The following is a 20,551-nucleotide window of genomic DNA, read 5'->3' as shown; positions in this document are numbered from 1 at the left end:
GTTAAAGGAATAAAGAGGGCTAATAATGGCCACATCTCCTTGCTACTGTCACTCCCTTATGCGTAACTTTGAATTTGGCAGATTACGCTTTTTCTTGCATTTTTGTATCTGAGTCTTGCTTAGTTTCTGCAGTTTTCTGGGTCAAAAGTATTGCAGCATCCCAGTTTTGCCTCTTCCCTGGGCTGTGGGACTATTCTATGATACAGAAAGGTTTGAGTGTCTTGGACTGAGGGAGCAACCAGATTTCCAAGCCTCTGGACTATGAAATGTTGCACAAAAATCTGGCCCTGCTGCTACACACGTGGTTTTCAGTAGCTCGTTCTGAACAGAAGTAGCTGGTCGTGCTGTTCCTTGTGTTACCTTTGGGGCAAGTGATGTGGGTTCCAAATACCTTATGAAATTCTGTTCATTATGGACTTAATTACAGAGATGTCTCTCTTCCTGAGCTGAGGGGGCCTAAACTTAATGTCTCAGTGTCCTAGTGGCAGTCCTGCAAGTGTGAAGAAACAAGTACCTAATTTTCATTTGAGAAAAGCATCAGTATATGTTTACAGGTATCTTAAATGGATAGGCTTGGAGATTGTCTGAGGTAAGTTACTTCAGTTTATAGTTTCACCTGAATTTCCATATGGATGCCTCTCAAATAGTGTTTCTTTTTTGGCCTCTTAGTTGTGCAGGATGTATTTAAATTGTATTGAGAATCCCAGATGTCTTATTTTCTTTCAACTAATTCTCATTTAACTCCAGAAGTTTCTAATAATACAGTAACTACACTCAAGTGTTCCATGAGTGATTTAAAATTAGAAACATTCTGATAATTTCACAGCATAGCTTGAAAACAAGTTTCCAGATGTCTGTAGAATTATGCGATGTACAGATTTGAAGAGGAATTCCTCCTCTGAACTGAAACTTTTTCAATAACTGGGTGCTTGGAAGGACTCCATCAATTTTATATCACTCTGCTTTTTGTGTGTGACATAAAACACCTTTCTTTTGGATTCACATTCTCATTCTAAATTTTACTTAATTTGTCACAAGAGTTGGATAAATCAGGTAAAAGTCATTCAGTATTCAGTACTCAGTACTGTTGTTCTGTCAATCTTGTTAGGCTAACCTGATTCAAATACTGGCATTCTGCAAGTGCTTGTGGATGCAGAACTTGACTATCTGTTTCCCCTGGTTTTAGGGGATATTGTAGCATATATGTAAATTCAGATTACATGTGCCTTGTTGAAAATTTAGTTAGAGAAGAGAGGGAAAAGTACTTTTTCAACTATACCTATCTTTGAATTCAGCTTGCTTTCCATTGATGTTGGAAGTTTGGATTAAACATTTTCTGTTTCTCTTTCACTTTCATTTTCTTAAAATATCCACAAAGTTAAGTGTCTGTTTTTAAAAATATTCTTTAAGTTCAGAGTTTGGGACAACTTGTTGGTGGCCAAGAAATGTGTTCTGAGGTTTGTTCCATGTAATGATATGTCAGTTTTAAATTACAGTTTGATACAAGATGCACAGTTCTCTCATTTTGACAGATGTGCTCTCGAACAGATACTGAAAGCAAAGGCAGCCTCAGAAAGTGGTGAAATGATCTCCTGTTAGTTTTTACCTGGTAGTGGGTTTTCTCTTTAATTACACAGTACCTAAATTCCTTATTTATATAAGATATATGTGGGACTGATTTCAGCGAAGTACTTGGCTGATTGATTAGCTGCAGTCACTCATAGCTGGAAGCCAGTGTGTGTTAGAGATTATTAAACCAAGGTGAAGTGGTTAACTTGAAATAAGTACTGTTACCTTTTCTCAGACAAAACTTCCTAAATCATTGGGGGAACTACAATTTCAAATGAGCTGTTGAGACTACAAAATTTCACACCCAGGGATTTTTGCAATTCATCCGTGGTTCCTCTAGAGCCACAAACATTCCAGTCTGGTGCTGAGTGATCACTTCACTAGGCTTAGTCAGAATATAGGAAATCAGTTGTCTGGTGCAAGAATGGAAATGAAGAGAAAAGGAACTTCAATAGTTAAAAGTTTTTAGTGGATTAGAGGCTTTTGGGCAGAGGAGAAAGTAGGGGACTAAGATTAAGGAAAGTGGGATTAAATTCTAGGCTTATCTAAGGAACAAAGTAAAGTAGTGGGATGGGATCAAGGGAAGGAGAAATCTGAGGCTTAATGAAGAAGGAACGTGGTAGATGATGTATGTGAGAAGCAGACAGATGTGAAAAGATGCATTGGGGGACTGCAACTATAATGACTCTTAGTGAATGGACACATTTAAATTAATATATTCTTACAGTTACATTGACTAATTATAGCAGGAAACAGTATAATTTGAAAGACAAGAAAAATAGGTCATAGTTTTTGCATGTAGGCCAGTAAAACAATGTATATTAGCAGAACTTAATGGTGTCTTTTTCTTAACTCCTTCCTCAGAGTTAAGATGTCTGGTGTTAATACACATTCCCAAGCCATCCCATCACAGTTTTAAAGAGTTGTAAATGGCTCTGAAAGCAGTTTATTGCTGCTGATAGAGGAAGAGTCTTTCCAGTATGTGAAAATTAAATCTCTTATTAACAGCCTTAATTTTTTCCATGGTAATCATGAATTTAAGTGAATAGCTTAAGAGTTTATGGTTTTTTAGTAGTTAGCAGAGATATGTATCTATTGCTTTCAGAAGGCTGTTTCTGTTATGGGCTCTTGATTTACATTCTATTTATACCAATTTCTCAGAGGAGCATTGATCTAAAAACTGAGCATTTGTTTAAGCATATCTACAATAGAAATAGGTTCACTTAGCATTTGTGTTTAAACCTTCCTGTCTAAAAGTGAAAAAACCCAGAGCAGCAGCAAGTCTTGTTTCATCTGAAGTGCTTCCAAAAGTGTGTAAGCCTGTTACTGTGTTGCTAATATGATACAAGAAGATATAAGAAGCCTTGGGGGCATTTGTGCTAGAGTTGCATGCAGTTCTTATTGCGTAGCATAAAAATTTATGACAAGTGTAAACTGTAATTTTTTTTAAAGAAAACAATTTTGTTTAATGCAATTATGTATAGTGAGTACTCAAACCCACACATTTGAATAGTTGTTGTCAGACATTTTATGGTCTAACATGCTGATGCCTATAAATTTGAGAACTCAAGCATGTGCTAGTGATGTTTAATATATACATTCATCAGTACACAAACTCTAAGACTATATACTAATTCATGTTAATTACAGAAAACTGGTTTTAGGAAGATTATACCTGTCCCAAATGCACCTTGTTGTTTTCTAATGTTTTTTCTTTGCGTAAAAATCACAGAAAATATTTTTATAGTGAGACTAATCTTGTAGTGTTCCTAAATATCATTGCAGAAGATAGATGGTTTTCATCAATTTATCATGCTGTGCCTTATTTGCTTAAATTTGAAACTGCAAGAGAAATCCTATGTACCTAATAGGTGCTTATAGACATACACTTGACAAATCTCTTCATGTTTTTGTAGCAAATGCTATAGAGACTAACTTATTTATTTCCTAGATAAATCAGATAAATATGATTCTAGAGATGTGGAAAGACTTCAGCAAGATGATAAATGGGTTGAAAACTACTTGATTTGGCGTCATGATGTTGTGGATGATACTTTAAAGATGATTGATGAGAGCTTTCAGTGGAGGAAAGAATACACAGTTAATGGTAAGCTATGTTACATAGTGATTTTGAAGGTGTGTGTTGCTTTCCTATTGAACTATCACTGACCTCTACATGTAGTTTCATTAAGAACTTCTTAAAGGCTTGCAAGTACCACAGAGAGCTAAGCAAGAACTTAAAAATTAAAAAAATAGAGAGAGAAAAATTATTGCTTTTTATGTTGACCAGTAGTCTCTCCATTTTGTTGTGGTTCCATATGTCTGTTGAAAGGGTGTTTAAGAGGAAGGAAGGCAGCTATCTCTTGTTTTGTCTTTTTGCATCATAGAATAGAGTCCTTAAAAAAAAGACCAATAACAAAAAACCCCACAACAAACAGGGCTCTCTTGTTCATTTTAATAGCCCTGGTCTGGTGCATTAAATAAGAGATCTCATTCTTGTGCTGTGAAAATACTTTGAAGGTGAACACTATCTACAGGACTTCACCCTCTGAATTTAAGGATAGAGCATGGTGGGGGAGGCTTCAAATATGAAAAAAATAAATGTTTGAAGCATTTTTTTCTGTAGATTTTTTTTCAATTATTCTTACTTCATAAATAGATCCTACTCTAGCATGAATAGAAGATAGTAAAGATTTCAAATTATCTCAATATTTGCATTAGTTTAATAAAGGCCTTGGAAAGAGGCTTATAAAGATGTTTTTGTATTTTTTGTTAGAATTTTGCATTTTTAGTGACTTCTGTTAACAACGTGATTATTAATGTGATTGCTGAAATAATATTTCATTTGGTTTTGCAGACTTGTCAGAATCTGTCCTTCCAAAATGGTTATTTGAAATTGGTGCTCTCTTTCTGCATGGATATGATAAAGAGGGCTATAAGTTATGTAAGTTATACAGAATAGATTCTTTTCAGTCATTGATCATTATTTTGTTTCCAGCATTTTACGAACAGACATACGTATGTGTTGGTTATTGTTTTTACTTAAAAAGGTAATTGGATAATAAAGTATTTTTTTATCATAGAATACACTGAGTTGGAAGGGACCCAGCAGAATGATGGAGTCCAACTCCTGACCCTGCACAGGGCAGCCTCAGAATTACACCATGGGCCTGACTGTCAGACAGGCTTGGTGATGTGATCACTGTCTCAAAGAAGAATATAATAGTTTAATGTATGCTCTGTGTTTGAGTAGGTGTTTATCTTAATCTTGAAATACACAGTGTAGCTAACATGCTGTATTTAAAAACATTTGTTTCTTTACATGAAACAAAGTACTATTTACTTTAATTTTGCATTTGGAAGTAAAAGACATGGAGAAGAAATCTGTTTTTTACTAAGACTTTCCATGTTTCAGGGAGAAGAATATTGAGCATATCTAAAATTATTTTCAGGCTTGTCTAACTTTGATATTGTAAAGGTAGTAAAAATGAAAGTCACTCTTCGCATTACTGCCCTGAATATTTCTTTTCTCACTTATTGTATAATCAGTAACTTGGTTTCAGACATTTTTATAAAGTCTTACTTTGAATTATGCCTGTAGGGTTTTTTTTCCATAGAAAAACAAGTCTCTGTATGACTCATTTTTTTTGTTCCCGAAGAATATGCACTGGGCTTTCATTTATACAATGTTGCTCACCTCCAGAAATTTTAAATTTTATTTTAGAAAGATCTGTTGCTTTTTATATAATTCTTAATGTGTGTATAAGTAGTTTTTCAAAACACATCAACTGCAATGCTGTAGAAAACCTAAGCAGAAAAGGAAACATTAATTTTGCAGCAATACTTAGAATATATGCTGAATACAATATTGTCTGAAGACCATGTGTCTTAATTTTAAATTATGAAATGCTAATCTAGGTAAGTAGTCTTTAAATACACAAAAAGTGGTTTTCTACTTTAATGTTTCTTCTGGAGTGTAGTTCTTTGTATTTTCAATTTTTAAAAAGTTACAGTAAAAATCAGTTAGGGGTATGTGAAGAGGTGTACAGTTGTTTTTCTGGCTGTTCAGTGATCACAAAGTCAGGACAAATGTAGAATATAAACTCAGAGGTGTTAATGCATTTCAGTGCATCCTCTATAGTTGTTTGCATGATGTTTTCTGTTAGCTTGGATCTTTCATTTCAACTTTTGTGTGTGTTTTTGTCCAAGTTTGGTTCAAAGTGAAACATCATACAAGAGATCCTAAACAGCAACTTGACAAAAAGAAACTGGTTGCTTTTTGGTTAGAACATTATGCCAAGAGAGATCATGGAAAGCCCTTAACAGTGGTATTTGACATGGCTGAAACTGGAATCAGTCACATAGTAAGTATTTTTACTGTCTTGTCTTGATTGCTTTTGGGATTATATTACCTGTGTTCCTAGAAAAAAGGAAGTCTCTGTACGGTCGTTGACACCTAAATAACTTAACAATCATTGACATTAGTAATATGTAGGGCTTTTTCCCATGACATGAGCAATTTCCAAAATCTTTTGTTACATATTAAACTGTGTCTTTTGCAACATGCTGAAAACTTGATTTTAGTTTGGTGACTGAGCTAAGCTGGTTTAGATTGCAAGGTTGAGATCTTGCCTATCAGTATATATTTACTGATTTAATCTAATAACTAAAAATCTCACAGATTGTCTGTAGGTTAAAAACCAAAATGTATTTGTATAGAATAATTTAAATTTTCTTACCAAGTGCCATGTGGTCCTGTTATTACAGGTATGGCTGAAACTTGTATCTTTGTGCCTTTTTTTTTTGTGGTGGTAGTATGGCAAGAATGAATTTAAATATAAGCAAAAAAAAACCCACCCCCAAACCCAGTTCCAAAAAGTTGTTTATACCTAGCATAGGCAAGATTATTAATATTGCATTTAGGACCTTGCAGCTCTGCTTATGAGGAGGTATTTTGGCAAATAAACATGGTGTGATTCTGTTTTGTGAGGTTGGTGCTCTTACCTGTGCAGTGACAGCTGTCTATCCATACTCCTAAAGATAATACTGGAACCACAGCTTTATGTGACAGGAGTAAAGGATTGTAATAATTTCCTTGGTGTGAAAGACTAATCTGATTTGGGTTTTATGGAGCATATCCTGAAGCAGCTTTTTTTCCCCCTGTGTCTTTGAGACTCCAGAGACAAAATCTCAGCAAGTGCTTCTGTAACTGTCCTGTTGTACAGTCTTCCTCTGTTGTTAGTATATTTATCACAGAACAGGAATATATTTTTAATGGCTGTTCATAGCCATGTGGAATAATTGATAAATTTCTCCTAAAAGAAAAAGAACTTGGATATCTGAGTTCTTTTCCAGAGCATGCCTCGTTTGTTTGTTCCATTGCTATGGATATCTACTATTACACTTTTATCACTGGTATGCAGGAGATAATTCTGATAGCTCATGGCTTGTTCCACCAGTTCAGGTAACTAGAATAGATGCAGTTATTGAATGGTCTGTGAAATCTGCACTTCTAATTCCAGACTTTCATCAAAATAATGGATCTATCCTTCTGCTGTCTGGTAGTGCTGCTTTTGGATAGGCAGCAGAAAAGAGAGCAGCATCCTGATTAACGGAGATTCTCCTAATCATTCTGATCTATCGCTGTGTTTATGCTTTTAAATGAAAGATACTGCATTTAGTACAAGCAACAGACAGTTGAGATAAATGCTTCTATTAGAGGCCACCTTCTGCCTGTAAAGATGTCAAACTTTCAGTTAGTTTCTAGTTGCTGAAGCCACTTAAAAAGCCTTCAGGTGGTGGGTAGACCTCTTACACAATGTTAGTTTTTTGAGGTTTTTTTCACTCTGTCCACAAGTGTTTTGGTAGTGTATTTACATCAACCTAGGAGCCCCTTCCCCATTCTTACTGTTACGACAGGCTTTGGATCCTCAGCCAGAAACACTCTGTACTATTTCTGAAAGTAGTAGTAGTGGTCACTTCTGTTAAAAGGACTGGGGAAAGTACTCATGGCAGGCTTCCCACCTGAGTACCTTATTGGGGTATCTCTTACTTTGCTTCTATACCTGTTTCATAAAAATCCTTCCTTGCCCTTTACTGTGTAGCCAGTTCCATTATAACTGGATTTTGCAAAGGAGACTGACTGTACTATTTATGTGCAGTTGCTCATTGGATAAAGGCATCCTGAAAATGGGTGGTATAGAAGCAGCTCTTTTGAGTGCCCACAGTTTCTCTGCATGCCACCAATTAATACTAAACCAAACAATTCTCTTCAAAGGAAAACCTATTTTTTTTCCTTTGTAAATACAATACTGAGTGCAGTAGTACATTGAACAGTATGTGGGATAATTATTGATGGGAAATTTCAGTATATTGAGTACTCTTCCATCTGTCGAGCTTCTCCAGTGCTAAAGGTTTATTTTTCCTGTATCTTCTGTGCACTTCTTAAGCCCTGTTGAAACTCTGCAGTAATTTATATATCCTAGTTATTGCACTAATCATAGGTCTATTGACTTCTTTCTTAGATCATAAGGGGAAGTGTGGCCACAATTCTGTAGCAGTTTAATGAAGGAAAAAGCCTTGCATTGTGTTTTGAGGATGTTTGTAGTGTATATAAAATTTGAACACAGTTGGCTACAATATAACTATCTTGTGCTATTCACTAAATGCCTTAACTAAGCCTGTATTTTTTAATATTTTGGTTTGCTTAGCATTTATGCTGTGATTTACTTTTTTTTGTTGTTTCTTAGGACTTGGATTTTGTCCGGTTTATTGTCAATTGTTTTACAGATTATTACCCAAACTTCCTCAGTAAGTATTGTACATTAAATATTAAGCACTGTAGACTTGTGTAACAAGAGCATTTCATAATATGGTAGAAGATAGGGAAGATGAAATGTTTTTTTCCATGTATTTTCTGGAGTAACTTCATGGAACATGTGAATGTTATAGAGTCAGGATATTCTTGTGTCCTTAAGTCAGCACAACTTTGTATTGTGAATAAACTCTACTTTCATCAAAAATCAACTGTCTTTTTGTGAAGTAATAATCTAATACATGTTTATACATAGTTAAAATTATTATAAGCATATAATAGAAAGGAATTGACTTGTTTTCCTTTGCTCCCTGTTACTTGGGTAGAAGCTTTACAAACTTTCATGACAGTGTGTATCCTTTATGAGTCTTCAGGGGTCAAAGAATGAATGGCTCTAGAAAATTATGGGGAGCAGTGATTTCTTCTGAAAATGAAAATGGTTTATTTTGAAAAGGCATTTTTGTGTGCACACTTAGAAAACCCTGCATTCTCGCCTGATAACTTTTTTAAGCATAGGCAAACACTGCATAGTTTATGCTAGCTCATCTTAAATATGTTGTAAATTTTAGGTGAAAATATCTGTGAATATTGAAATTCCATACAGCAACTGCTTAAACTCTGAATATTAGATTTCAGCTTGCTGATCAAAGTTCAAAGCTTTGATCAAATATTAAACCTAAAGGCAAGGGCAACATTGTTTTTTTTATTTTGACATTCAAGAGGAAAAAAATTGGGACACTTAAGTATTTTCAAATTTCTATGCTAAAATAAAGAATATTTGGAAAAAATAGATATACAAAGACTTATGTTTGTTTCTTTGTGAAGTAGGGGGTGCTGAATGTACTTGTTAAACTTTCTTCTGTTCAGTAGCTGCTTTTTTAGGTTGGATTGAGATCTTGCCTTTCTTTGCCTTATTTGGGAGATGAGTTATTAGTAACAATAGCTCAAAAAAGTAATATCCCAGGAAGTATATGAACAATGTATAACTTGGAATTTTATTACCTGTTTTCCAAGCAAGCAGCTAATGTTTCTAAATAGCAATAGGTTTGTACAAAATTGCTTTTACAGGAAAGTGAACATGGAGGTTTGTAAAAGTGAATATTTACTTTTTACATGCACATTACTGCTGTGCTTTCTCTTAAACAGAGAAATACCTAGCATGTGGTATTCAGATTTTTTTTTTTTCTTTTCAGCAAAGATAGTAATATTTGAAATGCCATGGATAATGAACGGTAAGTTGTTTTTTTCTTTTCGCATTGTGATAACTTTTAAAATATAGCAGCATAAATAAGAAGCATTTTTCTGCTCCGTGTAGATACAGATGAATAATGAAGTTTGTTAAACATGCATCTTTAAATCTGTTAGTTTAAAGGTTGCATACTTTTTATTTTTCCTTCTATCATTGTATTTTGGATCATACTTTACATGAAGTTTGTATTTGTCCTGCTGTTTTTAAAGGTTGGGAGACCTTGATAAATAATCTATTTCTTGAATGCTTTTTAACTAGAATCCTTTCAGCAATTCAATCATCAGCAGTGATGGTGACTTATAACCAGCTCAAAACTAGAATACCCAGTTTTAAGTTAGATGCCTGACACTGCATGCTGATGTGGTTACATTTGTTCTGATATGGGTATTTCAATAATTATCTGTAGCTATAATGTACAGGATAGATATATTATTCCTCTTCTGTTGTCTTATGAATATATATTTTTATGTTGGCTTTATATTTTCGTACATATTCATGTTTTACTATCACTGAAATAACAATGGTCTTTGTAGATGCTCTGTAGATCTAAACAAATATCCTTTACATCAGCAAAACATTTCAGCGACAAAGAGTGTATGTGTATCTTTCCCAACCTCCCTCACACAGATTTGGAAATACAACTGGTTTTGCCCACTCTGTACTTCAAGGGCTATATTCCAAGACAACAGAGTTGTCAGTTATTAAATCAAAGATACTTTTTCCATTTTCTCTGTAAATAATACCTTTTTCCCTTGCATTGCTTATTCCAATCATAATAGATACTACAGAACCTGCTCTGAAAGTATCTTGAGGGATGCAGCTCACTTGTGTTAAGATCTACCAATACACTGAAAAAACCCTACAAAAACAGCCAAAATAACAAAACTCCCTTCCTGATGACTTCTATATACCTTTTGTTTTGTTTGGTGTTTTGTTTTGTTTTTTAAAGCTGCATTTAAAATCGTGAAGGGTTGGCTTGGCCCAGATGCAATAAGCATGTTAAAGTTCACAAACAAGAGTGATGTGCAGGAATACATCAGTGGAGAGTATCTGCCACCTCACATGGGGGGAACTGTAAGTATAATAACATCTCATGTTTCTGTTATGATAGATTGAGACACCTCTATAAATCCCATATGTGGCGTCGAGGGTTGGCACCTCACAGATGAGAGATTTCTTGAAATTGTTTTGCCAATGATAATTTTAAAGTCATGGTAATATAGAATAGGTTAACTTCATGAGAATTTGGTATTGGCACTCTTTAAGTAAAGAACTATTTTTTTCTGAATCATTCATCCCTTTATAAGTCAATGGAAACCACTTAATTTTTCTTAAAGGTCTGAAAAATTATCTTTTTTAAGTGTCATTCTTCCTTGTACTTTTATTCCTCTCTGATGAATTAGAGGTGGTGTTTGTTTATGAAACAAGTTCTATGAACAGAAAGTAGGTTTCATGGTTCTAGAACTAGGTTCTAGAACATAGGACTCCTGTTCCAAAGCTATAATTCACTGAAGACAGTTATATTGTAGCTATTTTTCCTTTGTTGTCTCTAGGGCTGCATTTTAAGACATAGCTGTAGAAGATTGTCATCAAAGAGTATAGTAGGGCTCCAAAGTGGTACAAGCAGCATCAGTTTAACAGAATCAGAATCCAGTTTTAGTGCAATCTAAAGAGTGGAACACCACAAGCAACTTGCACAACAGGTTTCACTCTTCACAAGGCTAGTAGATCAGTATTGCATAATCTTTAGAATAAACTTGCAGAAAAATGATGGTTTAAAATGTTTATAGGCCATTTATGGTAGTAGAGTAAGCCCACTGCAGGGGAGTTACTTTTAAATGGTTTTTTTTCTACCTTTTATTTTCTGAAGTACTTTTGGCATTATGGCAGTAACAATATGGAGAAAAGGAGGGTTGTGTTTCAGCAATAGTAGGGGAGGACATGTTCCTTTGTATATGAGTTCAGGGTAGTGTTATTGTGGCCAGAACATATGAAACTTGTTTGGGGAACATAAAAGGATGTTAACCTTGATTTTTATTTAACTGAGATTAGCAGCCTTTAAAAAGTGCATGTGATTCTTGAAGAAAAGATACTGTTTTTCTCCATGAAAAATTGCTGCCCCAACTCCCAGTCTCATGCAAGAACTTTCTCAGGTGGAAGAAAGCTGAAATTGCTGCACCACAGGAGTGGGCATTGAGGGAAGGGCTGATGATGTCTGAAGTGGTTTCAGTAAGGAATGTTGTTTAGCAGTGGTTCTGGGCCTGGCTCCTGTGGTGTTGTCCTATTGTTGCAATAGAGGGGCAAGTTTTTTTCCTCATTAAAGCTGAGTATCTCCCATCTGCTTTTTAGACTATAGTTCATTATGTCTTTAAAGATAGAACCTATGGTTTTGCTAAATACCCTCCTGAAGCATCTGATGGAACATGCAGTCTTGTAGTTATCTCTAATCCTGCCTTGGGCCTGAAAGGTCTCATTGCTGGTTAGTGATTGTTGATCAAGTTGCTGGCTCCATGTTGCTCATCTTCTGAAAGCATTAACAAGTTTCAGAATCACAGAGGCAGCTTATCCAAATCATTTATCTGGGGTAGGAAGTTGCAGTGGCAGAAATAAAGTAGTGGAATAGTAGTAAACTTGCTTGACAAGGACTCCTGAGGTTTTGACAGTTTCAGAAAAACAGCTGTATCTGCCTATTAAAAGCCCTGTATTTTGAACCAGCACATGCTTTGTCTAACTACTGAGTTTCACTTGATGGGTGTTTTGAGCTTTTAACCTCAGAACTGTCATAATTTGGAAGAATCGATAGCAAATACTGAGACTCCAAAACTGTGCTCTGGATCTTTCTTCCCGAGGCTTCTTCAGTGTGAACAATAAAGCAGGATCTTTGCATCTCTCTAATAGCAAGGAGTTTTTCAGTAACCAGACAACAGACAATGGTTTTTCTCAGAATTTAACTTTTCTTCATGTCATTAACCTTCGCTTCTCTTACAGCAACTAGGTAGAGTACAATTCACCATTATTAGTATTGTCAGGCCTGGCATTTTTTCAAATGCTGTATCTGACTTGCACAAATTGATTCCTTCCATTTTTCTCTCAAGTGTTTGGTTTTGTTTGTGAGGGACTTTTTTTTTTGCCTTCTTCCAATTCTCTCTCTGTCATCTTTGATTTCTACACGTTTAGTTACAGATCTTCATATTTGCAACGAGCATAATGCCAGTGAAGAGCACAGCACTGTGCATCCTTTGTATTCAATACAGTAGCTGTAAGACTCATCTTCTTTCTGCTGTGTCCCCTACTAGGATCCAGCTTTGAAAAGCCAGGTCTTGCCAGATGTAAACAACTAGTGAAGCAGATCATTTGGCAGGTTAATTTGGAGAGATACCAAGATTCCACTGCACTTATGTTCTTTGTGTTCCAGAAGAATGTTAGAGACTAGTTCTGGAAGTAACAAAAAAAATCCATAGAACTAATAATGTTGGAGTCAGTGACTACTTCTCTTGACTAAGGGAACTGTTCTTTGTCTCTGTTGGAAGCCTCCAAGCTTCAATGTCTCAGTGAAGTTATCTTTAAGCATGTTTTAAATCTGTCTCAGGGTCACTCAAAAGATGAACCGGAAACTTTCCATAGCTTTAAAGTCCCTTGATCGACTGTCAGCCAGCTGAGAGAAGGAGGAATATTACAGGCTTGATTTGAGACAACTAGTAGGCAAAGGTGTCTCCAGAGTATCAAAACCATTAAAACTAATTATGGAAAACAGAAACTTGGATTTTGCAGGACTTTGGAATATGAATTTGATCGAAGTTCCATTCAAGTCTTCATCAGTGTCTGTTGGCTGTGGCTATTACCATACTGCTAATCCATACATGCTACGCACCACATACGTGGCTTTGAGTGGTTCTTGTCCTTAATGCACAGAGGTCATTTTCTTTATAGCAGGTTTGTTTTGGAGAGCTTGTCAAAATTGCCCAAGACAGATCTAGGAGCTAGCTAATGCTAGGCAGCCTGGAAAATTAGGGTTAGATGCTCAAGAGCCACTTGGTAGTATACATTTATTACTAAATGAAAAATACTAACATCGTGTTTCCTGGCTTTCTTGTCTATTGTATCACACATTCTGCCATTTCCAGCTGATGGAACAGTCCAGTTCTTAAGGCATACAGATATCTGACTGACCAGGGAGATTTTTTCTCTCCAAGACTATTGTACATATAGTGTACACTGTGATGCAAGGCATGTACATACAGTAGGGTTTTAATTTGCTGTTTTGCTCAGTCTTTCTTTATCAGAAGATGGATTTAACAAGGATCAAGATTCCCTCAACTGGTGCCAACATTGAACAATGTATGCAGCTGCTGTGCTCTTCACCTGGGTATCTAAATTGATAGCCCACAGGTTTTCTTGGAAGTACCTTGTATAGGTCAGTGGCCTGAAGTTAAGACATGGCTAAGCTTGCATATGGCTTCATGACTGCTGTATACATGTAATCTTTGAAAATATCACTATGATAAAGACACCTCTACAAAAATTGCCAAAAATAGTAGCATGAATTCTCTAGATCTGCTATAAGAAAGAGCCATAAGTCTGTAGAATGAATGTATCAGGCATTGAATAAATCAGTCTTGTTTACCTGGCTGAGGCTTTCACCCTGTTAGTAGATATACCCATGTCACTGAAACTTAAGCATTGTAACTATGAAGTGTGGACTTTGACTTGTCCCACTGATGAGATTTTGTTCAGCTGTTGAAGATATCCAGCAGCATGGATTAACAAGGCCAAGTAAAGCATGCAGCAAAATTAATTTCCCTTTATTAAGGTCACTTTGTTATATGCCCTTCATCCTATGCTGGAAGGGAGTGAAAAGGCTTTATTGGTTTGGATAAGGGGAAGCTGGATATCTCTGTCTTGTTTTTGCAAATGGGGGATGTCAGTGTTCTGCAAGACTACTGGAATATTTCTAGCAGACTGGAATCTTTTCTTCTAATAGTGATTTAGTCTGTAACTGATACTTAAAGCTTGTCCTTCAGGCCCTTAATAGGATATTGTTTGAGCCAGGGAATACCTGTTTCATTCAGTTAGAGGTCTTTGACTGTTGCTACAGCCTGAAGAATAGATGAGATTTAGGCCTTGATTATAGATGAGCAGGAGGTATGCTGTTTTGTTTGTGGTTTCTTTGAATGGTTCCATTTAAGACTTTTCCCTTTTAATTTTTCTTAACATCACATTATTCCTTGTTTTGAGAAAATGCACTTAGTTATGGAGAGCTCTCTTGAAACACTTTTTTGTAACTCCCTGCTGAGGGAGGCATTGTTTGGGGAGCGGGGGCATTGCTCAAGTCTGCCTCACAGGAGTCAAAGCTATGTTACTTTTCTCCATTGGAAAAGCTGGCAGACTAATTCAGTTTACTCAATGCTTAAAACTGTTTGAAAATGCTGTAGGAACAGAGATCCCCATTCAAACACTCTCTGGCATTACTTTTAATGAAACTATTTTGAGAATGTTAAGAGAATTTCTAGTTAGCAAAAATTGTTTTTTACTGATCTTCCAATGGATCTACCTTTACCGTAGAGTCATTGAGAACTTAAGTATTCTGCTGCTGCATTACTCAGATGTCTTAAGCATGGTCTTTAAATCGATTTGGCATTCCAAAGACTAAGATCTGAATTGCAGGATATGCTAAACATCCACACATTATGTTAAACTTCAGGGATTATTTGGGGTTGTTTCATAATTTTGGGGTTTATTTCCTTTTTTTAAGCAGACCATTATGAAACTAACATACAAGGAACAACTGATGCTTTTCATCACTTTTGTAATATTTTTAGAAATAGCTATCATAAGTTTTAAACCACATTCTTGAGAACTTGAGAACTTCAGCAATAAGACTCTGAATGCTGATCCTTGATAGCACAGCTTGTGCAGTTCTGCTGTGAATATAAATAACAGTTATAGTTTACTGGCTTCATTGGATGACTATTTATTTGTCTGTGGATAAAATAGAAACTCTTGGTGTCAGCTTTCTGTATAGGGGTGCAACTTGAAATAGATAAATGAAACAAAAGTAATGTGAAACAAGAAACAATGACAGTATTTCCATTTTAAAAACCCTAGAGAAGGCACTTCTAATCCTCTTGAATAACTCATCTGTTATAAATCTCTTTATCTTTTAGGATTCTTTCAAGTACAGCTATCCTCCATTGGTTGATGATGATTTTCAAACTCCTTTATGTGAAAATGGGCCCATTACAAGTGAAGATGAGCATGAAAGTAAAGAAGAGATAGATGCAGACACCAAGGAGGCTGGGGAGCTGAATGAAGCACAAAACCTTAATCAGAAAAAGGTATCTAACTGAAGATTTAGGCAAGACTAGCTAGATGGTTACAAAGTGGGACAAGAGGCATATAATTTTGGTTACTTGTCTGTCTTTGTGTTGTATTTTTTCAACAGTTTTTCTGTCTTCCAATTTGACTAAAGAACTCAGGAAAACAAAAATTATAGTTGCAGTTTCAGCGTTGACTCTTGGTCTATTAAGACAAGTTTCTGCTTCAGAATGCATAAAATGTGCACTAAATATTTAGTCTCTCTTGGAATATAGTGAATTGTGCAGTAAAATGATAAAAGTTTCTGTATTTTGTTTTCAAAGGCTGACTTTCTAGTTGGTTTCTTTTTAATCTTGGGATACCTAGCAGTGACCATGTCAAAATAGGTCTCGTTTTCTCCGAATCTTAAATCAGTGTGTACATGAGAAAATATTAAGTTAAATATTTATGCACTACTGGATGTTAATTTGTTTTCTTAAATTATTGATAAAATTTTAACATATGAATGTTTTCATTTATTCTCAGGAGAAATTGGAGTATTCCTACTCCATCAATCATGTTTTGCAACATAATCTTCCTGCAGTGTTGTTTATCCAGAAATAAAGGCATTGTTTTACACAAGTTCATATTAAGTGAAATTTAGGAATATGTAGTGATAGTAACAGTAACTGGGGATATTGTTCTTAAAAATAGCAGAAAAAAATTTGAAATTCACTAGCTTATTGTCATAATTAATTTTGGAATATGACTTGCAAAACTTCTGTTTAATGGAGTAGAATACAATTTCATTTACTGTTCCAGGTTTGTCAGAATAATTTGAAACGTACAGCTCACTAAGTAGTCCAGCTGATATTTGCAACTTGGCCAGTTTAAAAAAAAAAAAAAAGATAATTTCACTGACCTTAAGGTCAAAAGGAAGCATTACATAACCACAGTTAGACTCAGTAGCTTGTTTTGCTTGTAGCACATTTTTCAGTCTATGATTCTTAGATATGGAAACATGGAGAATTTCTGCTCAGTGTATGAGTTCCTTTGGTGCTTAATAAGCCTCAGTGTTTGTTGGCTTTTAATTTGCTTGGGTGACTTAGCTTTCTAGTTAAGGTATTTTGGCTTTTTTACTTTTTTTACTCTTGAAATACCATAAAGCAAATAATTGTTTTCACTTTTATACAGTGTAACCAAGGTGCTACTCATTTTTTTTTTCAGTACAGGGAATCATGAGTGATAAACTTGGTTAGTAAGTGCCTGTCCTGTAGATGCTTCCACTTTTGTGTCACCCCAAGACATACAGTAATATTTTTTCCTGGTAGTTTATGTAGAGCAAAGCCCAACATATAACAAGTGCAATGTATTTGCATACTAACCTTTTACTATCACTTTTATATAATTATAAACAAAAAGATGCTGTGTGGGTTCTTTTTATACAGCCTATTTCATATAAAGTTTTGTATTCCTTTCATTCCCATACTTCAAACTTGCATGAACTGAATTCTCTTCATGTCTTTTCTCTGTATTAAAAGTGGAATAAAAAGGAGGCTAAACAAACTCTTCAGCCAGCTGATCTGGAATCATGATGTCACTAATTCTTTCAGTCTTCTGCACATCCCCCCCCAGCACCTGCCCTGTTTTGCATGTATTTTCTTAATGTTATGGAAGAAAACCCTCAGAACCTAAGATGTGCCTGCAGTTTTGAAAGCACCAATTCAATCAGCATTATTTCTTTTATGTTCTGCAATACTTCAGTCTCATCTAAAAGCAATGAAGATACATTTAGCAACCCTGCAATGCAATGAGTTGTGGAATTGGTACTAGGTTTTCTGTTTGGTGTTACAGTGATTGTATTGGGGCATCTGTTTTAATTTTAATTTGCAGTGGATGAATAATACCAGTGCTTTATAATCTTAGATATTTGAAGTGCTATAACTTAGTGTGTCTGGAGTTTTCAAAAACTGACCTGGGCAGCAGGAAAATACATGGAAAAAAACAAAGCAGAAGTTTTGTTTCATGCATGTTTAATGTGTTATGTAACTTCTATAGTAAATCATTTTATTCAGTGGACTTCAAGCAGCTTCAGGGAATGAATATATATAATGCTTGGTCTGTAATATGTAAACTGTTGAAATAAGCCTCACCATATTCTTTAAAATACATGCATGGTTCTGTAACATGTAATCCAGGTTTCTAGTTAATCATTATAACTATCATTTTTACTCAGATGAATTCTATAGAACAAATTTCCAAATCAGAGGAAACTGACAAAACAGAGGTCAAACCAAAAAATGCAAAGAAAGCATTAACCACTTTTAAAGGACCTTTATTACATATCAGGTAATAATAATTTTATTTAATTTTCTTTTTACAATGTGCCTTGGACATTTGAATACTTAACTCTAGTTGGTTTTCAAAATAAACTTTTTTCAGACTATTAGAGGAAAAGAAATTATAAACAACTTTTAAGAAGGCTTTTTGAAAAGCTCAAAGAATTTTTCTAGTTTTACAAGTTTTTAGTGAATCTTCTGGTGTCACCAAAGATTGGCATGCTTTTTGTATGAATAGGTGTATATTCCATAGAATTGTAGAAGTGTTTTGTTTATATTGAGAAACCATCTGACTAAGTTAAGCATGTCCTTACCTGTATTGAGAGCAGTGGTTGACATTGATGGCACTGGCTTAACAAAAAAAACATGTTTCATCAAGCCATTTTTCACTGTTGTATCTTGCTTGAATTGTTTTAGCTTGTGATGATATAAATGTCTACACTAGTAGTTTCCTCTAGTTAAATTTAAGGAATGGGTCCAATTCATTTTATGTGGAAAGGGCTCTATAAATGACATATCTACTCAGAAGGTTTTGTTGTCCGAGATGCTACATCTTGCAGTTAATTTGCTTTTTATCGTTAAACTAGGAAAAATAAATCAATTAGCCAATACAACTTTTTCTTTTCACTGCCTTTCAGGTTAAGATGCTTGTTTAGAATTTGATTTAGATGGTAACTTTTATTTTCACTTTCAGTTTGCTATTAGATGAATGAAGAAAATATCTAATTTTTAGGTAATTTCTTAGCTAACTTTTTAAGTACTGTATTGATTAGTTTTGGAATGAATTTGAATAATGATGTGCTCATTAGCATAAATATATTTTATATGGGTAAATTTTTCCTAATTTGGAAATGAAAAACCTCCTCTATATAGCCTTAGTTTCTTGTATGGCAGGACAAAGGCATAGACTGCAGAATTGTGATTATAAAGAATGTTAAACATTTTCTGGAACAATCACAAATGTAGATGTGTTTTTCCATCCACTTTTTAATTAAAAAAAAAAAAGGGGCACAAATCATAAGCAGCCAACAACAAAAAAATCCAAACAAGCTAAAACACCTCCAACACCCCCAGAAACTGCCTTTTTTTTTCTCTCAAAATACTTCAAGCTGTCATTGAATAGAAGTAACTCACATGGACTGCACCACCTGGAAGCATAAACTTAGTGAAGAATAGCTGTGTTAATACTTGTAGTCTTGCTGTCATGGAAAATAAAATACTGCTCTCTCCATTGTCCTTGCTGTTTGTTTGTTTTGTTTTTAAAGTAAACTCCTGAGCGCAGGTGTTGCTCTTCCTTAATGCTCTCCCTCTGTGGAAGCTAGAACTAGTTTTCATCTTCCTGCACTGATTTACAGGACATTGAACTGAAGGTGATTGAACCAATAACATATAGTGCCATTCAGAGCCAGTTGTAGGCACCTATCACAGAGACCATAAGCTCTGCCCCCAGGAATTAACTTGCATCCTTGCTTATCTCCCAGCATTGTCCTATGAAGGGAGCAGCCTCGAGCCTGAGCGCACAGCTGAGGCACTGCAGCTCTGGCACCATAAAATTGTGGACCAAAGCTGGGCCCTTGTGTTCTTTTGTTTCTTGTATTTTTAGTCATGCTCATGAATCAGCTGTCTCCCTCATTTAGACCACAATTGTATTTGCCATGTGTACCTTACAATGAAAGGCTGCCTCTGACTTTCCTTCTCCATAAATGAATTTGTTTGGTCAGACAAAAAGCAGCAGTTTCCTTGCACCGTCTGGAAGAAGAGCAGCTTGTGCTGTGTTGTGGTACAAGAATTTCTAGTACAAGCTGGTTATGTCACACACATCAGAGTATAGAAATTTTTGCTTCTGTAAAAACAAACAGCCAAGCTTTTTTATTTAAACAACCCCCCCTCCTCGTAGCTACAGACCAACTACCCCCAGTGCTGTGGAACTTGATTTCACAGACGAGCCATACAGCTGTGGTCCCCAAGCCTTTCTTTTTTTTTGATCAATGGCCATAGTTGGTAGAACAAGAGAGATCAGGCTTGATCCCTTGATCTCTTTTTTTGTGGCTTGTTTTGATGCTAGTTAATGTTACCTTGTTTCACTTACGGTTCATCTTGCAATTGCTGTTACACACAGCTGCAGTAGTATGGTATTAAGATAGCTAAAATATTTTGTAGCTACAATCCTTCCCTTCCCTAGCATTGGTTACTTAAACTGAGAATTTGGAAATGAAAAAATACTGAGAGGAGGCGGGAATTACCTGGTTTAAACCCATCAGTTTTTTAGTTTCTACCTTATTTGGC

General features: G+C 35.3%; 1 protein-coding gene across 3 annotated transcripts in view; it reads left to right on the top strand.

The window, feature by feature from the left end:
- The window catches only part of MOSPD2 (motile sperm domain containing 2), a 32,763-nt gene that overhangs the window by 5,815 nt on the left and 6,397 nt on the right, over positions 1-20,551 (top strand). For all 3 annotated transcript variants that reach the window (XM_069003225.1, XM_069003235.1, XM_069003246.1), the window contains 8 exons: positions 3,521-3,676; positions 4,427-4,513; positions 5,779-5,933; positions 8,319-8,379; positions 9,577-9,615; positions 10,582-10,706; positions 15,797-15,967; positions 18,163-18,275. In XM_069003225.1, coding sequence (XP_068859326.1) covers positions 3,521-3,676; positions 4,427-4,513; positions 5,779-5,933; positions 8,319-8,379; positions 9,577-9,615; positions 10,582-10,706; positions 15,797-15,967; positions 18,163-18,275 — 907 coding nt within the window. The remainder of the gene's footprint in view (positions 1-3,520; positions 3,677-4,426; positions 4,514-5,778; positions 5,934-8,318; positions 8,380-9,576; positions 9,616-10,581; positions 10,707-15,796; positions 15,968-18,162; positions 18,276-20,551) is intronic.

Source organism: Aphelocoma coerulescens, chromosome 1 (genome assembly GCF_041296385.1).
Source record: "Aphelocoma coerulescens isolate FSJ_1873_10779 chromosome 1, UR_Acoe_1.0, whole genome shotgun sequence".
Classification (NCBI taxonomy): Eukaryota; Metazoa; Chordata; class Aves; order Passeriformes; family Corvidae; genus Aphelocoma; species Aphelocoma coerulescens.
The sequence above is the reverse complement of the archived record's forward strand: the minus strand, read 5'-3'. Positions and strand labels throughout refer to the sequence as shown.